Raw genomic sequence first — 18,448 nt, 5'->3', positions numbered from 1 at the left:
TCCAGCCCAGCAGGGCATGTTCTGCAGCCCTGGAAGGATCCCAGCCCATGTCCTCTCCATCTTGGATTGTCTCTTCTGTTCTGGTTGGAGCACCTTCATGCCCATGTACACATGCAAACACACCCCAGGCCACAGCAGAGCTTAAATTCCAGAGGGCAAAGCATCCCAGTGGGGTCATTTCCTCCCAAAACCTGTACTGTGTCACTGTGGCAGCAGCAGCCCCCTGCCCTGGTTTTGCTTTCAGACATGATTGTCAGGATTACTGTCTTCAATTTTTCCATGTTCATCATCATATTTCACACCAAGGTTGACTTTTCTTTGCAGCCTATGACCTTGTACTAAATTAAAGTGGTTGTCTTTTTTTACATACAGGCCATTCAAAAAGGAAACCCAACCCTTTCCAATGCAGCTAAAACTGTACTGAACTAAAAGTTACTTTTTCTCTATATACACAACTATTTTTGTTTCTCATCCTTTGTTGGCCAGACCTGACTCTTCTGCTGGACGTTGGTTGTATTTTGCAGTTTTTCCATTAGCAAAGGACTCATTTAAACATTTCCATGCAATTCAGCCATTTTATACCTTTTAACACCATTTCTGGATTAGTTCAGGCTTTTACTCAGAAATTTCTCTGTGATAACTGGCCCCATATCCAGACATGGCTCTACCAGAGCCCTGCTATGATGACCCTGAAATGCTGTCTGGAACCACAGCTGGGATAAAACCTGTCCCTGCTCTTCCTGCATATAATTATTTTTAATAAAATCTATTTGTACCTCAAATTATTTCCTCTTCCAAGCATTTTATAATTAAACAATTAGTTTGGCTGTATCATTGCAAGTTACAGTCTCAGGTTTGCCTGCTGCGCTGTATGGAGTGGTGATGAGTAACTTTCCTCTGGGGGAAGGATAAAAATGAGTTCTGCTTTAGCTAAAATAGATGTTTCTTTACTCTTTCGATGAGCAGAAGCTGATGATTGTCAACCACCAGCCTGAAGCAACAACTATTATTGCTTTCAGCAAGATCAGCAGCAGTTTACCAACTGATGAGCAAGAATTATTGGAGAGGAGTTGTGTTTTGGAAAGCATAAGGTACCTTCCCCACTGGGCTTTGCAGGGAACTGGATCATCTGTAAATCATCCTGTGGCTTGTTTTTTCCATATACTGTGGTTGTTTTCCTTCCAGATCACTTCTAGCCTGCCTGTTCCAGGTACATTGTGATACACAACCCACACAAACCCAGGGGACTTCACTCTGTGAAGGGTGCTGTGGGAGCTGCCATCAGAAGCTGAAGGACATGGGGGCCTTCAGACTGTCCTGGCTCCATGGTGGGCTGTGGTATGGTTAAGGATCAAGCCCCTTTTCCAGGTCCCATTGCATCCCCCTTCTTTCCATGCTGTTGTGCCTCCCTGTGCCCCATCCTTTGAATAGAGGCTGTTCTTTAGTTTCACAAGGAGCTGTGGGGGTGGGATACAATGCAGATTGCCCATGGACCAAAGGGATAAACTTTTACAAGCTCTTGCTGAGATTTGGAATGAAGAAATATGTGAATTTGTAGCTGTTGGACCAGAGAGGCTGTTTGGGTATGAGCATGGAGCTATGGAAAAAAGATATTGGTAAGTGTTGGTATAGAGTTGATAGACCTGCCCAACAGCAGCTGGAAGCTTTTCCCATGATGAAACATCTCTGGAAGAATGAATTCCCAGCCCTGGGTGGGTGACCTACAGTCTTAAGTGTTGAGGAAGAATGAAAATGCCCAAATCCTCTCATCCTTGCAGCTAAAAGCTAAATTTCCTCCTGGTCCTCTACTAAGCAGAGTCCCTGCCCTTGCAGCTAATGGCACCTTTGGTTGCTAAAATTATTTTACATAAATAGAAGTGACTCAAAGGAGAGTGGTGTGTGGAAAGCAGTAGAAGCCACCTGGTCTGATACAAAGGGGATCTGGATTTTTTTAGCCAAGTGAAGTGGTAAATGGAAAATGCAGCTGGATGTAGACAAATGCAAAGTGATAATTACGGGCAGCAAATGGAAAGGGTGGAAAACAGCAGGATCACATCAAAGGTGGAACAGACAGAGAGGAGGCAAGAGGTACTGCAAAAATCCCTCAGCATGATCCAGATAACTCTGGATGGAACGGAGCAAAGTGCCCCCAGACCCTGCTGTACATCAGCAAAGGAGCCAGGGGGGCTGCAGAGGTTTCCCGTGTCAACAGCCAGCCCATGGCTTCACAGCAGGGACAGCGAATGTAGCTGTGTCTGAGGAACTGCTCCACACAGCGCTTTTGCTCTGGCACCTCTTTTAAAATAGAAATGATGGGTCATTACTGCAAATTTGCTGAGTTAATTCATTGGGCTTGTGTGTGTGGAGTGGCAAAGAGGAAAGCAAAGGGGTCCACGTTTGCCTGCAGCCATCTTTTATGGTCCAAGCAGCCAATTTTCTGTGTAACTATAATAAATCACAGCGACAGACACACAGGATGCTGCTGTCTTTATATAATTATTCCATAAATTGCCCCATTTTCTCCCCCAGAAAGGCCTCCCAGTCCCTTCTTTTTGCTGGAGTATGTTGTTATCCTGAACACAATAAGACAAATGCATTTGAAGAACTTACTTTGTAAGCAAAGGGTAAAGAGAGGGAGCGTGCTCCTGTTTCCATCGCGTGGCTGTTTGCTCCAAGGGGATTTGCAAAGCAAGGGAAACAACCTTACAGCTCGGGAAATCGAGCATGAACTCCAGGACTGAAGGGAAAGCATGGCTGAAAAGCCAATCAACACAGAGCCCAGCTGCCAAGGGAGTGGCGGGCAAGGGCATGGCCGAGCAGGGCCCCGCTCCTCCTTTACTCCACTCTTCTCTCCACTGGGCTGTGGCTTGGAGGTGCCTCCTGCATTCCCTGGAATTAACTCCCATGATGAATTTTGGAGTCACTCACCGCAGTGACGAAGGGAAGCTTTGGCATCTCTAAGTTGTCTCTGTGCAAGTGGCATTTTAGTCACTGCTGCAGACAGTGGAAGGTCAGCCCAGCAAAGTCACCTTGATGACCAGTGTCTTCTAAACCATCCCAGCTCCTTCCTGCTCAGATTTGCTTCTGAGAAGCTTTTAGTTCTCTTCTTATTCCTTTTGCATCCTCATTCCCTGCCTGAGTGCAGTTTCAGGCTGCTTAGCTGGAAGGCACAGACCAGAGCAGGTTCTGCCTGCAACAAGTCAGATAAACTGTTCTCCTGTGGGCACTCACAGGTGTAAAACCCCCACAATTTGTGTACACCGGCACTTTGGGGACCTCTTGGCTTGGCTGGTGTTTTGATAACCAAACTTGGGTTGTTTTTCTTTCCTCCTGCCTGCAGAAGATACTTCTTAAAAATACAGCAAGTGGAAAGGAAAGGAAAAAAAAAAGACCTTTTTCCAACAAGGATATAAAACTTCCATCAAATCGGCTGTGTCACTAGAGACCCAAAGCTAATAAGTTGATCTTAGAGATGTATAATAAACTCATTTATTAGGTTTTTATTTTAGGAGTTGGTGGTATTAATTAGATTGATATGGCCCATAAATCACTTGATTTGGCTGAGCCCTCAGATACTTGTAATTTAAATTAATACAAGTGCAGCTTAATTAATCTGATTAAATCCTGGGACGAGCAAGGCAGTGTTTGCAGTATCCAGGAGTACATCACAAGGAAAAGGAGTATTTTAAGGTAAAGCAGCTTTTTCACTGCAGGGTCAGTTTTGTTCACCTGGTGAATCAGGGGACAAGAATAGAACTACAGGAGATGCAAGCCAAAAACCAGACACTGTGGCTTTGCCCTGTCACCTGGAAACTGGGCAGAGCTCATCGCAGCTTCTGGACCAGGTGAGGGGCTAACCTTCACAATTTCATGGCAGCTGCTCTGGTTTTGGGGAGTCCTGATCTTTTTTCATCCTTTGGCATCAATAAATGAATTCTCAGAAGGTGAGTTTAAGACATTGGTGAGCATAAGCCACAGGCTGATCTCTGTTGTGGTCACAATCTGTATTTTTTTACTCCCGTCAATGCTACTGAGAAGAGATAACATTTCTTTCCAGGAGGAAATAATCCATTAATTGGTTCTTCCTTGCTCAAGGGACTGAGACCTTTCCAGACATGCGCTGCTGTGTTCCCCAGAGCAGGAGCAGGCAGAGGTGGAGATGAGCTGACGAGTCCCACTTGAGACTTACCTGCTCTGCATTCCCTTCCCATCCATTCCTCCTTGGGGACATTCTGGGTAGTGGATGATGATTTTATTGTGACTAGCCTGTGGAGAGGATGGAATGTGCCCTCCTGTGGGACACACTTTGCAGGGTGCTCTCGCAGGAGTGCACCAATCTGCTCCCCAGCATTGACAGTTCCTAAACCTTTTCCAGGTGGATAACGCCAGACACTCAAACAGTGTTTCCATCTATTTTTTCCCAGAATGCTCTGTGCTTACAGCTCTCAAGAGTGATGTTCCAAGTCTGTAGAGCCCAGGCATTTGCTGTGTCGCTTTTTCCCTACACTCCTGCAAATTTGCCTTAGTCTAAGTGAGCTCCCTTATGGATAGGAGTGGAATTCAGACCCTGTGGTTCCTCTGCTTGTCCACAAGCTGTCCATGTGGGATGGAGGAACAAGTTTGGTGTTTACAGCAGCTCCCCAGAATCTGGATGAAAACCCCTTCCAAGGCTCCCATGGCATGTCTAGCAGCAAAGCACCAGCCCAGGGCTGGTGCAGCCGCAGGTTGTTTCCGTTAGAGTGCGGACGCCATAAAATATGTTTTCTTTAAAAGCAGGAGATAATGCTGTTACAGCAGTTGGATTAATCTAATATTCTCCTTCATCTTCAAAAGAGAATTGCCTAAATAGCCAGAGAGGCACATTTTATGAGTCCTTCTTAAGGGCTATCAATCAAACCTTCCAAGAAAGGCACTGATGCCCTTTTGCTCACAAGAGGGAAATTGGATTCCCCACGGCTTTGCTTTCAGTCTGCTGTAGCCTTGCCGTGTAATCGCTGCATCGCAAAGGGTCTGGCCATCATTTTCTTCTACTGGTCTGAAGAAAAAACCCACATGGAAGAAACCTGTAAGAAGAGAGAGAAAACAGCCCAATTAAAGGCAATGATCTCTTAGCTCTCTGCCCTCTCTCCTGCCTGCATGAGGCAGATGTAAAACAATAGCTTTATTTGTGCAAGTTTTAATTGGGTAGTTCAAAGGAAGCAGCGGAGGCTCTTTTGATCTCTTGGTGTGTTTGAATGCCACGTTGCAACGGTGCCTGCTGGCCACGGCAGTGACCTCTTGTGTTAATTAGTGTTTATCTGAAATCGAATTAGCTCACAACTGGGAGAAAGCAGAGTGAAAAGCAGGGGATAAGCAGAGATTTGTGCCGTTCTCAGTTAGAGGTAAAAGCAGGTCTGCTGATGTTGATGTTAAAATAACTCACAGAACATTACATTTTTGCTTTGTTTTTCTAACACTCTTGCTCAGATGGTCCCGTTTCTCTTCCTAATACCCCGTGCTGCCTTCATCTTTGCTGAGTCTGCTGGTCCGCGCCGCTCATTGGAACTTAAACCATAAACCAACACCGAACAATGATGCATTATTTATAGCAGACCGAAGGCTGCGAGGTTGACAATAGTGCAAAGCTTCTCTTTCTTGTGGTCAGTAATCCATAAATAAATACATCATCTATTTAGGTTTGCAGAACTGTCTGATGGATGGGAATAGCCTGCATTATACAGCGAGGGCACCGAGGACCTTGTGAAAGCCACCACCTGCTTTTGGGGCAGATTGCCCATTTCTGAGTAAACTCTTGATGGAGATGGAGGTGTGAGAGCTGCCCAGCCACCTTTCTGGTGCTCATCTCAGGAACTCTCTGGAAGGGAAAAGGAAATAGGGTTTAGAAATGCATAAAAGCATCAAGTTCTCTGTGTGAAATATTAACAAGGACAGAATTTTATAGCTAAAAGTATCTTACTGGACAGGTATATACAGTCCCAGTTTCTGAGCAGAGAATAGCCAGGGTTGTGGAAACATCTGTCCAAACATCCATGAACATCTGCAGGCCTTCTGCATATTGGACTGGCTGAAATCTCATCCTCAGATCAGATCCAGATCTCAAGGTTTTTCAAGTGCAGGAATGGTTTTATTTCAACCTGGCTTTTCACTCCTAATCTGCTTTCAAGTGTCACCAGGCTGGAGGCTGGATTTTCCTGCTTGCCCCCATAATGAGCTCATCACTAGGGCAAGGCACCCTAAAAACGCCATGATGGCACTTACACCGTGTCCTTGGGTGTACAGCACTATATTTTCTGGGATTAGCCACAAGAGGGTGGCATGAGGATGTGCAGCCTGCTTCACCGCACGGTATTTTATAGCCAGCTCTGTAGATCCAATAAAACTTTGGAACAGGTCCTTATTTTTGGCACATGAGCACATTTCCCACTACAAACGAGCCTGCCGGGTGTTTCTGATGGCAGCCCCAACAGAGCATATTCCTTGATGTTACACGTGTTCTTTATGCCTAAACCCAGCCTCAGTTAGTGGGTACCGTAGCAGCGTATAAAATTTAGACTATTTAGGATCAAAACTTTTATTGGTCCTTGGTAACTGCTCTAGGGAGAAGTCCACAGGTGTTGTTTATGAGCAAATATTATTTTTTCCTAGTCTTGTATGTTTACAAGACAGTGATGTTCCACACGAGTGCTTTATGGCTCATTGGGAAGGTTCTTGTAGGTTTTTATTTGGTTGTAGCTGACAGTGAATGACCTGGTTAATAAATACACACAAAAAAAAAGTCTGTGACAGCAAGGGAGAATAACTGAAATGAAACAGATTCATTTAATCTAAAATCTTAGCCTGGATTGTCTTGGTGTGTTTTTTTCTGAATTGGACTGTCAGCAATCCAACCCAAGTCACTCGTCTCAAATGATCACAGAATCCCAGAATGGTTTGGGTTGGAAAGGACCATAAAGATAATCTCATTCCAACCCCTGTCATGGGCAGGAATACCTTCCACTAGACCAGGTTGCTCAAATCTCCATCCACCCACCCTGGTCTTGGGCACTTCCAGGGATTGGGCAGCCACGGGTTCTCTGGAATGTCAGGGCCTCAGCACCCTCACAGGGAAGATTTTTTTTTCCAAATATCTAATCTAAACCTCCTCTCTTTAAGTGAAGCAATTTTCCCTTGTCCTGTCACTCCATGCTCTTGTTAAAAGTCCCTCTCCATCTTTCTTGTTGGCTCCCTTCAGAATCAGTCGATGTGTCTCAGTGTAAGGCAAATCCGCATTTGATTTAGCAAAGCCTCACCCGGGTTATAAATCCCAGGAAGAGCAAGAAACCAGACATTGGGACATCCTGGTAGCAATACAAATCAAAGACCTAAAAACCCAGTCCAAGTTTGATCTGCAAAGCTTTGCAAATGCTGAAGGTTTTGTACCTTACTTTAACATGATATTTTTCCATGCGCAGGCAGAGGGATGATGTTGGTACTTAGAATCCACCCTACTCTCATTCCTGCTCCATAGCCTGGCACCATCTACATCATAACTCCCCCATCCTGGATCTGTGCAAGTTTTTTCAGGGTGTGAGTCCCTCCTCACCCGTGGCTCTGGCTGTTGGACCAGGGCCCTTGCATGCAGAAATCCCTTTTGCCATGAACACATTTTAAATACAAGCTTCCGAATCTCATTACGTGCTGCCTTTTCCATTCATTTTCCTCCTAACAATGCACCTGCCAATATCTGCCCCTGAGCTCCATTTTAAGCAGCATTTTCCATAGTTAATGTCACACTCTTGCTCCCAATCTATCTTTGGCAACTGCTGACTGCCTGCAGCAGGACCAGAGGAAGAAGGAAAGCCCTCCCTGGGTATAACAATAACACAACACCCATTCCTGGAAGAATGATGAGATAGGCTGGGTAATAAATATTTATAAGAGCGAGCGTAATGAAATGGATGTGTAGGATGCTGAGTCTCCCTTAGGGTTTGGTCATCACATGTTTTTTTCCTCTTTTCTTTCTTCCCTGTGATACAGAATTGTCCTGATGTCCCTGGGTTGTTGAGCAAATTGCTCATTGTGTTGCTCACTTACACCATGCATGTTATTATGTGCAACCAGCTGCTCCTGTTTGGCATTGCTCATGCATACGGAACAGGAGGCTACCCTCACTTTCCTCGTCTGGAAGTCAACGTTCCCTCCAGCGCTGAAGTTGCTGCCAGACCAGAAGAAGTCTGGGAACAAAGTGAGTCCTGGTGGTAAAGGTCCCTGAGAGACTCCTTTTCTGGGAAGACCAAGGGTGAAGTCTTGCAGTGAGTTCTAGCTGATCCAGCTTTGTACTGCTGCTGAAAACTTCCTCATGTCTCTGTCTGTCTATTTCCATTGCTTTCCTTGTGCTGGCACTAACCCCTGAGTGATTGCACAGGGAGCTGGAGCAGGGCCCTGATTTTGTTGTTAATGTTGTCGCCAATTAAGTTTTCAGCACCATCCTTTCCTCTGTCCAGCTCCAGGCTCATTCAAGCACTAATGCCGTCACAAAGGAAAGAGCAGCCAACTCTTCTGGTAATTAGAGCTGCTTAAATCCGTCATAAAATGTCAACCTCAGCACTGCAGACACGTCTGGAGTCAGGGATGGTCAGAAAACGGAGCAAGGCTGTATTTGAGACTGGGAAGTTCAATCCTGCTTGGGAGAGAAAGGATCTAAGCTGTGAATCCTCTTGCTCCTCACTGCTTTTTCTCTGAAATACCTTCTCCTTATTCAGGTTTCTTTTATTTTAGAGTGTCTTTTTTGGAGCAGGTGTTGTTCTTTACTGGCTTTTGTTTAGTAACTCATACAACTACATCCTGGTAGTCTGAATCCCACAGCTGCCAGCTGGAAATAGACATGGGCTTCTTCATGTGGGTTTGGATTCAGAGGCTGGAGAAGTTCTGATTCAGAACCCTCTGTAATGTGTTGCTGTGCTCCAAGGTCTCTTGCACTACTACAGCCTTTCAGAAGCTTAGATCCCCCTGACTACAGGCTGTCTGCATGGGAAAAACTCTAAAAAACTAGGGTTTTGACCCTTAAAATGGGACTTTACACCCTAAAAAAATGTAGCTTTGGATGTCCAAGATTACTGCTGAGCTACATAAATTTGTAGCACCTTTTGCTAGATTTCCCTAGTGGGCTATTATTCCTGGGATCTTATACAAACCAATACACGTGTACAATACGCTGTCCATACACCTTACTCACCAAAAAATTTTTGTAGCACAGAAATAATGTCTCTCAAAGGGGGAACAAAAAGCTGAACTACAAACACTTGCCACTTACTGCTGCTGCTTCACCTGTCACACCTACTTCTCTCAAAGTATGGAAGGCTTGCAGCTATCGAAAGGCAGAAATGCTTTGTTGACAGGAACGGGAACGCTGGGGAGTCTGTAGCACATAAATGGGGGTTTTGCTGCCCTGAGTATTGGAGCAGAAGTGCCATTGTCTGGGAAGGAATGTCCCTTCTGTTGGCATGGCTGCTGCCACTTTGTTCTTTATGGACTGACAGCCAAGGAGTTATCTGATCCTTCCCAAATCTACTGAGAGTCTTTAGCCAGGCTCTCCCTCTGTAAGTGCCACAGGGAATCATTTCCCCTCTGTGAGCAGACGCTGGGACTTGGTGTTGCTCCTGCAGAGCACAGGTGGTGTCAGTGGGAAGGAGCTGGTGCTCCGGGTGATGTTTCTGCTGCTCTCTCAGTTCAGGGGGTGTTTGCCAAGTCGCTGTTTTTTTCTTTTCCCCAGGGATAGACATTCAAAGAATATATGTTGCAGGCTTGGGTTTGTCGAAATACTGGTTTCATTCCTGTTTCCACAGACGTGCAGGAAGACAAAGAAGTGCCAGAGAGGAATCAAGTAACATTAAGATCAGATAGAGAGCTAAGATAGGAGTTTAACCTGGGTCTTTCAAAGGCTGGCCAGTTGACATGGAGTCAACACCTTAACACAGGCAAATGCTTTTAGCTAGAATTTGCAGTGTTTTGTAGACAACTAGCAATTTTCCTTCTTTATATTAATGTCAGACTTGCCTTACTGTAAGGTAAAGTTTTTTCTTGCTTAAAGGGAGGGAGATGTCTGGGATTTGAAGAAAAATGGGCAGGGGTGTGTCTGAAAGAAACCACTGGCAGACACAAGTACATATTTCTTTACAGCTTACTTAAAGCAATTTGACAGCACCCTTAAAATCACCTCACACATAAAGGAGCAGGTGGCAAGGACTCAGAGAGAAAGAAGGATTTGTAATCTTTACCTCCATGCTGGACTGGTGCAGAAAAGGATGTGGATATTACTACCCACTTTCCATAGGGAGGTGAGATGGTGCAGGAATGGGGCCAGTGGGATGCTGTGGCCTTATTATGCACTCCTTCCCAGCAAGGTGCACAGTGAGTGCCCACCTGATGTCAGGCAAAGCCCCTCTGCACATCCCTTCAGAGTAGGGGGTTGCTGCCTCTCAGGGCTTGTCTCTATTGGCAGTGTCAAGTATGAACTTGGAGTTGCATAACTCACACTCCTGGGAAACCTGCTTCCCACCACACAGCCTTTCTGGTTTCATTTAAGTTTTTATAGTTCATTATACAAGTAAATAAATAGGAGGGTCTGGATTAAAAAGGTTTCTTTTTTCATATTCTGCATAGCTGAAGCCCCCTCCACATTCCACACTGCTGTGATAAAACATGCCTGTCGGCTGGGCAGCTTCGTACGCTTTTGGAAGGCAAAGCAGACCCACTCTGGATGCAACTGCCCTTGTGTTTGGTGCCAGGTACCACTGCCTAAAGGACTTGGTGTCATTTGCTCTCAGGATTAAACCTGCACCTGTGGCTTTATGCACACACATGTGGTGCAAATTTGTGTCTGGGACCCAGCCTAGCCAAACGGGGAGGCAGCAACTTTGGGCTCCATCTCTCAATCCCTCGCCTCATTTGCACTGCTTGGCTCAGCTGGTGGATAGATCCTGCCTCTCTCCTCAGCGGTGGGGCGCAGACACGCCACACTATGTATTTTATTTGCTTTATTTTTACAGTCGGCTGAGAAGCACAGGCAAGGCTTTGACGACCAATGAACGATATACACCTGAAGGAGTGTGCCTCGAAACTGAACCCCAACAAAGCCATGGCGATGCGGTTCCTGGTGTCCGTTTGCCGCCGCTGCCAGCCGGGCTCGGCGCGCTGAGCTCCGGCAGCCCCGACGGGCAGCGGGGCCGGGGAAGCGTCCCCGGCAGCACCGTGAGGGGAGCGCGGCGGCGGGAGCTGCGCGGTGCCCTCCGCGCTCACCCGTGGCAAACCGCGGAGAAAATCCTAAAGAGGTGGGGGGGGTGGAATTTAATTTAAAAAGCCACATAAAATGTTACAAATGTTTGTGGCTTGTGGAGCTGCTGGCGAGCGGAAGAGTCCCGCACCTGCCGTCCACCCCCTCAGGGAGCGGGGCCACTGCCGGGGCCGGCTGAGGCATCCCCGGGAAGCACCGTGAGGGGAGCGCGGCTACTGAAGGCGGTCCGGTACCCTCCACACTCACCCGTGGCAAAACCGGGAAAAAATATTAAAGAGATTGAAGCAAGAAATTATTAAAAAACGCCACATAAAATGTTATAAATGTCTGTGGCTTGTGGAGCCACCGGCGGGCGGAGGAGCCCCGCACCTGCCGTCCCCCACCCTGAGGGAACGCGGCTGCTCCCCCCGCCGCGGGCTGGCAGCAACCTGTTGGTGCGGGCGCTGCCGGGCGGCGGGAGGAGCCCCTCGGAGGGGCGGCCGGGCCGCTGACAAAGGCGGAGCAGCGGCAGCCCAGGGCCGCCCCCGGCAGCGGGGCCCGGCGGGCAGCGCGGGGCTGGGGCTGGGGCCGGGGCGCTCGCACAAGATGGCGGTGGGGCGGCGGGAGAGCGCGCTCCCCTCGTAGATGCGGCCGCGGCGGCCCCTGCTCCCGGCGCCCGGCGGGGCTTACATGGCGCTGGAGGACCTGCTGCTTTGTCTCTGCTTCTCCGCCCTCGCCGTCCTGGCCGTGCAAGGTGGGTGAGGAGGGAGAGGAGGGGGGGAAGGGGTCGGTGCCCCCCAGCCCGCGGGCGGCCGCGGTGCCGCCACCTGCCCTCACATGGGTAGCGGGCGGTTCCGCGGGATGCGCTCCCTGGCCGCTCACACGCTGTACCGACCCTCCTTCCCCTTTAGTGACCATTTACCCCAGTCGTCCTTTCTCCCCTTAGTGGCCATCCTGTCCCTCCGTGGCCATTCCCCCCCTCTCCCCATCCCCTTCTTTCCTCCAAGTCGGACGATTGCTGTGCTCCTGGCCCATGCCTAGATGGTGCTTCCTTTGGAGTCATCATTTGGGGGGTGACATTGGCAGTGACACCCTCACATTTTGAGGGTGACACTCCCCACAAGAACTCCCCTCGGTGTATGGGCTGGGGGGACAGCAGACCAGCAGCAGCAGCATTCCACAGCCTCTGCCTGGACAGTGGCAAGTTTCCGCGAGAGGGACAGTGGCTGTGCCAGGGTGGTGGGGAAGGAAGAGCTTGTCTGGCACAGGGTGGCCCAGAGCAGGCCCAGGTGTCCAGCAAGGCCGTGGAGGAGCCCTTCGCCTCCCTTGCCCTGTTCCTGCCGGCATGGGACACAGGGGTAGGCACATGTCCCGTTGCTCAAGGAAGTGACCCAGGAATAGCCATGCTCCTCACGCTTGCGTTTTGCAATGGTTACGCAAACGGCGCCGTGCGAGGGCACACGTACGCGGCCACCGGGCGTGTTGGTGGCTTTCTGTGGTTGCCATCGAAGTTGGCATTGAGGGTCAGCTGAGCTGTCAGACCTTAGGGTGTGGGGTTCCTTCTCTGTGTGTGCACAACCCACAAAAGGTTTTGTTCTCATCCCTGAGAATGGTTTGGAAAGGTACAGGTTGGCAGAACCGCACCAAAAAATGTGAGCGTGTGCCAGGGACTTGCTCTTGTTTAAAATCCCCCCTAAACAGGGTATTGTGGTGGAGGAGCCATCCCCATGTCATTGTACATTTTTATTCCTTTTATGAAGCATTCAGGTTCAGCAGAGCATGATAACAGCACGTGGATGGCTGCAGGGTTGTTTTTCTTTTCTTTCTTTTTCCTCAGAACACTGTGAGCTCCCGTTAGGGGTAGGTTATGATTCAACCTAGGTGCAGCTTTATGGTGACTGTTGTGGAAGTGAATAACGGTCCGTGTAAATGTTCCATTGTCACCAGTGAGTGTTGGTTTTCCTAGATGGGTGACAGGCTGTGACCCCATCAGCAGTCGAGCTGGTAGGCTGGACTGAGTGGGAGCCGTGTCTCCTGTGTGTTTGAACAAACAGCTAAGTGGATCCCAAGGCTTGTAATGGAGAACAATGATTTAAAAAGAAAAAGAAAAAAAAAAACAACAAAAAAAATGGGGGTGGTGGAGTGGATGTTGTTTTTCCAAACCCACTTCAACAAGAAAACTTCAGATGCTTTGCGAGAATTTGCAATTGTGGCTTCTTGGTGTTTCCTGCAAGCAGTTAGACAACTAGTGAAAATTGTTGCTGTTTGTTTTCTAACAATGGGACACATCTTGTATAGGGAGGCAGTGAGTGTGTCTGCACAGCCCTTGGACGTGCCGCTGGGTACGTGTGGATGTGCTTTCCAACAGGTGGGTTTGATTCTGAAAAGAAAAACATGGACTTGTTTCAATCTGAAATTAATTTGGCAGAGAGTTGAAATGGTTTTGGGAAAGTCTGTGTTTGATCCCAAAGCCGCATGTGTTTTGATCCAAAGTTCAAGCCTCGCTGGGTATGAAGTTTGTAGGAGAGAAGTAGAATGGAAAACCTTCCCCTCCTCTGGACTTGATGGAAGCAGTGCCAGTGTACACTTGCCAGGGATGTGATCCAGTGTTTTTGAAAGCTTTCTGCTGTCTGACTTTGAGCCTGTTTTCCCTTCAGTAGCAGGAAAGAGGTTTAAGGGAAAAAAGCAAGCCCTAAACAACCCCTTTTCAGTTGACTCCAGCAAGGGGGCTGTACTGGTTCCTTTCCTTGGGGCTCTCTACAGGGGACGTGCTGGTGGGAAGTGCGCTGAGCTTTCCATGCGAGGGATAAGCTGAAATCCATCTGGTTTTGTGTAGTTCGGTTTTGTGGTTGAGTTCTCCTGCTATTTCCTTTTTCGACACCACCTCACTTGAGTTGTGATTTGTTTTATCCTTCCGGTCGCGTTCGCCTCGGCGGCGTGACCCCGCAGCCGCTGCCTGCCGCGAGAGCCGGTGCCGGGGAGCTCGGCGTTCCCATTGTTAGGAATCGCGTGTCCCTGCTGCTGCGGCCGCCTGCGCTTCGCAGGATGTCACCTGCCTGCGGGTCCGCCGGCCCTGTGGCCGTGGCGTCGCGGTGTCACCGGGATGGGCGGTGCAGGGAAGGGGTGTTTCCTACAGCCCCAAGAAACGGAGGACTCTGACAGTGCCAAGTACGGTGCACACAGCGCTGGAGAGGCTTCACCTGTATCCCGTTTCCAGGGGCAGCGATCTCGTGCCGGAGCTTGGAGTTCGCTGCCGTTATGCCGTGGCTCTTGTGACAGCCAGGCAGGGGCTGCTCTAGCGTGGGGAATGCTTTTGCTGGCATTTCTCTGTTTCTCTTCTAGTGTGTGAAGCTGAAACTGCTCAAGCTTAATTCTGGTTTTGTCTCTCCTGTTTTCCCTAGGTTTTTCCTTTTTTATTTTTTTGGGTTTTGTGCCTTCACTGCCTTGAAGTCCAAAGTGAAGCAAAACAGGCTCATTTTTGGGCATATCCCCCTCTTTTGCAGCAGATTTTCTCCTGGCAGGTGCAGCAGATTTGATCTGGGGATGGGTGGGGATGGGTCACTTCTGGTCATACATGAGGCACTTCAGAGTGGCGCAAGTAAGAATTGGAAAAGAAAATATTTGGCAATCTGCCTTTCCCTGGGGATGAAAGGAGATTATTTTCCCTGCATGTAGCCTGATTTGAAGATGGAGGCAGCTTCTGTGGGACAACACAGGTGTCTCTGCACGGAGAGCACCTGGGCCTCCTGAGTTTGCAAAGCGCTGGGGTGGGCTGTGGCATACGGGATGTCCCTCCTGAGTACCCACTGTGATCCTGGACCAGTTCCTTCATCTGCTCTGGCAACCTCATGGCCTGCTTCGGCCAAACATAGAGATGCTTCAGTCAAAGGTGAGGATGAAACCCATCAATAAGGATTCAGCACATGTATGATCTTTTTCACTCCAGTGCACAGCTATCCTGAGGGCAGTACACTGTGCTGTCCCACGGGTTTGTGACTCCCGATGCCATATTGCTTGCTGGAGGATGTGAATTCTTACCTCCCTTGGAGCTGCTTTTCCAAAGGCTGGCTCTTCTCCCAGGGAAAAAATCCAGGTGCATGTGAACCAGTCTGGGCATTTGCAGTGTAAGAGATGCTGCTTGCACAATTTACACGCTCCTCTCCTGGTTAAATGGCTTCAAGGCCATTAAGCCTAGTCATGGTTATATAATTAAGATGGGAATTAATATTTAATCTGATTGTAATTTGTTGCTGGAATCCATCCCAAACTGTATTTCTGCGTGAGGTGAGTGGGTACCTGAGGGAAAACTGAGGCCAATATTACCTACAGGGTATTTTTTGCATGAACACTGGGAATTACAGGTCTGCCTTGGGTGACAGAGAAACCCTAACCTTTACAAACCCTGAGTGATCATAGTCATTTTGTTATCAGTAGGAAGCAAATGTTTGTTTTATAGTCAGCTGTAATACTAGAGGGGATATGGTAAATCCTTGTTATCAGTACTTGCCAAGTGCATGTTGGGCCAAAATCAACTCTGGTGCAATTTCGTTACTTTCTGGAGAAGAACTGGATCCACTTGCCTACAGTATTTTTAGCTGGTTTTTGAAGGTGAAGAGGTGTAATTATCTCATTCAGTTGTCTGTCCATCTCCCTTTTTCCCAATAATTCCTGGTCCTGCTGGTCATCATAACTACTTTGGACACGGAGAATTCAGAGTTTTTGAAAATAAGAGACCAAGTAGAGGAGGGAGATGCAGTTTCTGCATGGACTGAAGGACAGGGACTGGAAAACCCACTTGTGGAGGAACCTGAGTGCCTCAATGGCAGGAAGAGCTTTGAGCAGATCACAAACCCTTTTTGGGTAGGACTGGGCAATCCACTCTCGAGACACAAAACTGCAGGAAATCACAATCTCAAGTCCTTGTATTCACTTGTTTATTTATGAAGTCTTTTCTGCTGTAAAACGTGACTTATGATTACATCAGCATACATATTATGGGGCTTGGTGTCTGTTTTGCTTTCCTCTCTTTTCTTTGGGAAAGCACTTCCAAATACAGGATTTGGAGCTGCTGTGGCTTTGGATCTTTTAATTGTCTTTGTGTTGATCACTTGCTGTCTCTGCCTCAGTTTCCCCACTTGTTCCCCCTGAGCAGAGGATGCTGTTACACACTGTAAACATGAAGAACACCATCACTCTAAGTACCCTTCTTGCATTTATTAAATCCATTGAGTAAGTGGCCTCCAAGTGCTGCTTGTGCTTTTCTGACTTAACAGCTTGTTGGTGAGAGGATCCACAGTTGCTAAAACTGAATCTGCCACCTTCATAGAAAGCAGCATTAAGCTGTGTTCTCACAAGCCCTTCTAGAGCTGCCAAACCCTCCACCAGACATGGGGGGAAGTCTACAGAGCTTCTAATTTGTCTGACTATCACTAGTATGCTGAAGTCATCCTTGAAACACCATTGAATTTCCTAATTCTGAAGAGTAATGGAGGCTTAAAGGAAGAGGAAGAGCTGGTCAGTGTTTCCTTGCAGGAGGGTAAAAATCTGCTGGAGTTGCAGCTGCTGAGAAGGGAAATTCCATGGGAGAGCCAAAGCAGGTGTCTGAGTCTATCTGACACTGTCCTGTTTGCAGGTGTCAGGACACTTTGTCAGTGTGTAGGTCTTGGAGCTTCTCCCTCGGACGTGTTTTTGTTTGTGTCACTGATGCCCAGTGCTCTCTCTGTTTGAGTCAGATCCTCTCCTGCTCCTAATCCATGTGATCCTGCTGTTGTGATATGGGCTTGCTTTATCTGAGAAGTCCAGCAGCTGCCGTGTCTTATCTCCGTGGGTAATAAACATACTTTGTGGTGGTTATGATAAGCAATCACTGTGTTCCAGGGAAACTTTCGTATCAGATGTTCTCAAATTATTTAAAAATCTTTATCAGCATTTTAACAACAATTGCCTGTTATTGCCTTATGAAATTCAGCTGAGCTATGGAATAACCTGGTTTATTTTATCTTTTCTTGTTTTTTCATGTTTTAATTATTTTTCCAGATCTTTCATGGAGTTCTTGAGGACAGGTCATTAATATTTAAGTGTGTTAATGAAATGTGAGCATCCTCAAGGTTTGCTCTCAGCCCAGATTGGTGGGAGAATTAAAATTAGCATGTGAAGTATTGCATTTGTGCTCAGTCTGCTGTGGCTTTTTCCCTTGTTCCAACGGACTTCCCTGGTCTCATTTCCTGCTCGGGTCTTTGAACCGCGTTCCCTTTGGAGTTGGGATGGCTTAGCACCTTGTTAAATGTGAGACTTTGGGAAATTAAACAGTTAAAAGGGTGCTGGGATGGCAGAACTTGGTGGAGCAAACCTGGGATGTGGAAGTGATGCCAGGCTGGCAGCAGGGGTGTGATGAAGTCCTTTGTCTGTTTCACTGTGTGCTGGGAAATGTGCATCCTTGATCGTTTCTAAATTGACTGTCAATAGATGATCAAGTTAATTGGTGTGACCAAAAGGTCATTACTTAATGAAATGGATTTCCCGTGCCCTGTCAATGCACTGAGAGTTTTGGCAAAATCTGACTGTCCGTGCACTCCGGGCTTTGATGAATCTTCTTTTTTCAGAAGCATCATCAGTGCTTACAGGTTCCAAAATTACCTCAGGTTTTGCACTTAGGGCAGGACTGTCCTCTCTGTGGCTCTTGGCTGGCTGTTGGGTACAGCTGCAGAAAGGGTGCATGTATTTTCCAGACAAGGTGGAATTTTCCCTGATATTAAAACTAGTCAAGAGTTCACTGATTTTTTTTTTTTTTCTGTGCATGTGAGAAGGCTTTTATGTTCTTTTGGAAATCTTTGTCTCTTTTTAGCTGATGGTCTAGTGAAAATGTGCTCTTGCCCTTCTGGGGTTATCTGTGCTGCTTTAAAGGAATGATGAGCATAGTCCTCCTAATTATATAGACCCAGAGGGACTGAGCTTGTTTGAGCCCATTTCTGTTCCCTCACAGTCCCACCTGTCTGTCTGTCTGCCTGTCTGTGGCAAAGCCTTGAAAGAGCTTGTAACAAAGGGACAGGGAGCTTTTCATGGAAAGAAAAACCAAACCAAACCAAGGGCTGGGGAGGGCGCAGAGAATTAGCAGGTGTTCAGGCTGATGTTGGGGGGTCAGCATGTGGTTTGGGGATGGGACCTGCCCCTGTGTGGGAGATAAGGGGCTCCTTGGAG

The 18,448-nt window shown here is 47.7% G+C and overlaps 1 protein-coding gene across 2 annotated transcripts in view; it reads left to right on the top strand.

The window, feature by feature from the left end:
• The first annotated feature begins 11,784 nt into the window (after positions 1–11,784).
• Positions 11,785–18,448, top strand: part of IGDCC4 (immunoglobulin superfamily DCC subclass member 4) — an 85,610-nt gene continuing 78,946 nt past the window's right edge. For both annotated transcript variants that reach the window (XM_038146986.1, XM_038146985.1), the window contains exon 1: positions 11,785–12,005. In XM_038146986.1, the coding sequence (XP_038002914.1) occupies positions 11,897–12,005 (109 nt within the window). In that variant the 5' untranslated portion in view covers positions 11,785–11,896. The remainder of the gene's footprint in view (positions 12,006–18,448) is intronic.

Source organism: Motacilla alba, chromosome 10 (assembly GCF_015832195.1).
Source record: "Motacilla alba alba isolate MOTALB_02 chromosome 10, Motacilla_alba_V1.0_pri, whole genome shotgun sequence".
Classification (NCBI taxonomy): Eukaryota; Metazoa; Chordata; class Aves; order Passeriformes; family Motacillidae; genus Motacilla; species Motacilla alba.
Note: the sequence above shows the minus strand (reverse complement) of the source record. Positions and strands in the feature narration are given on the sequence as shown.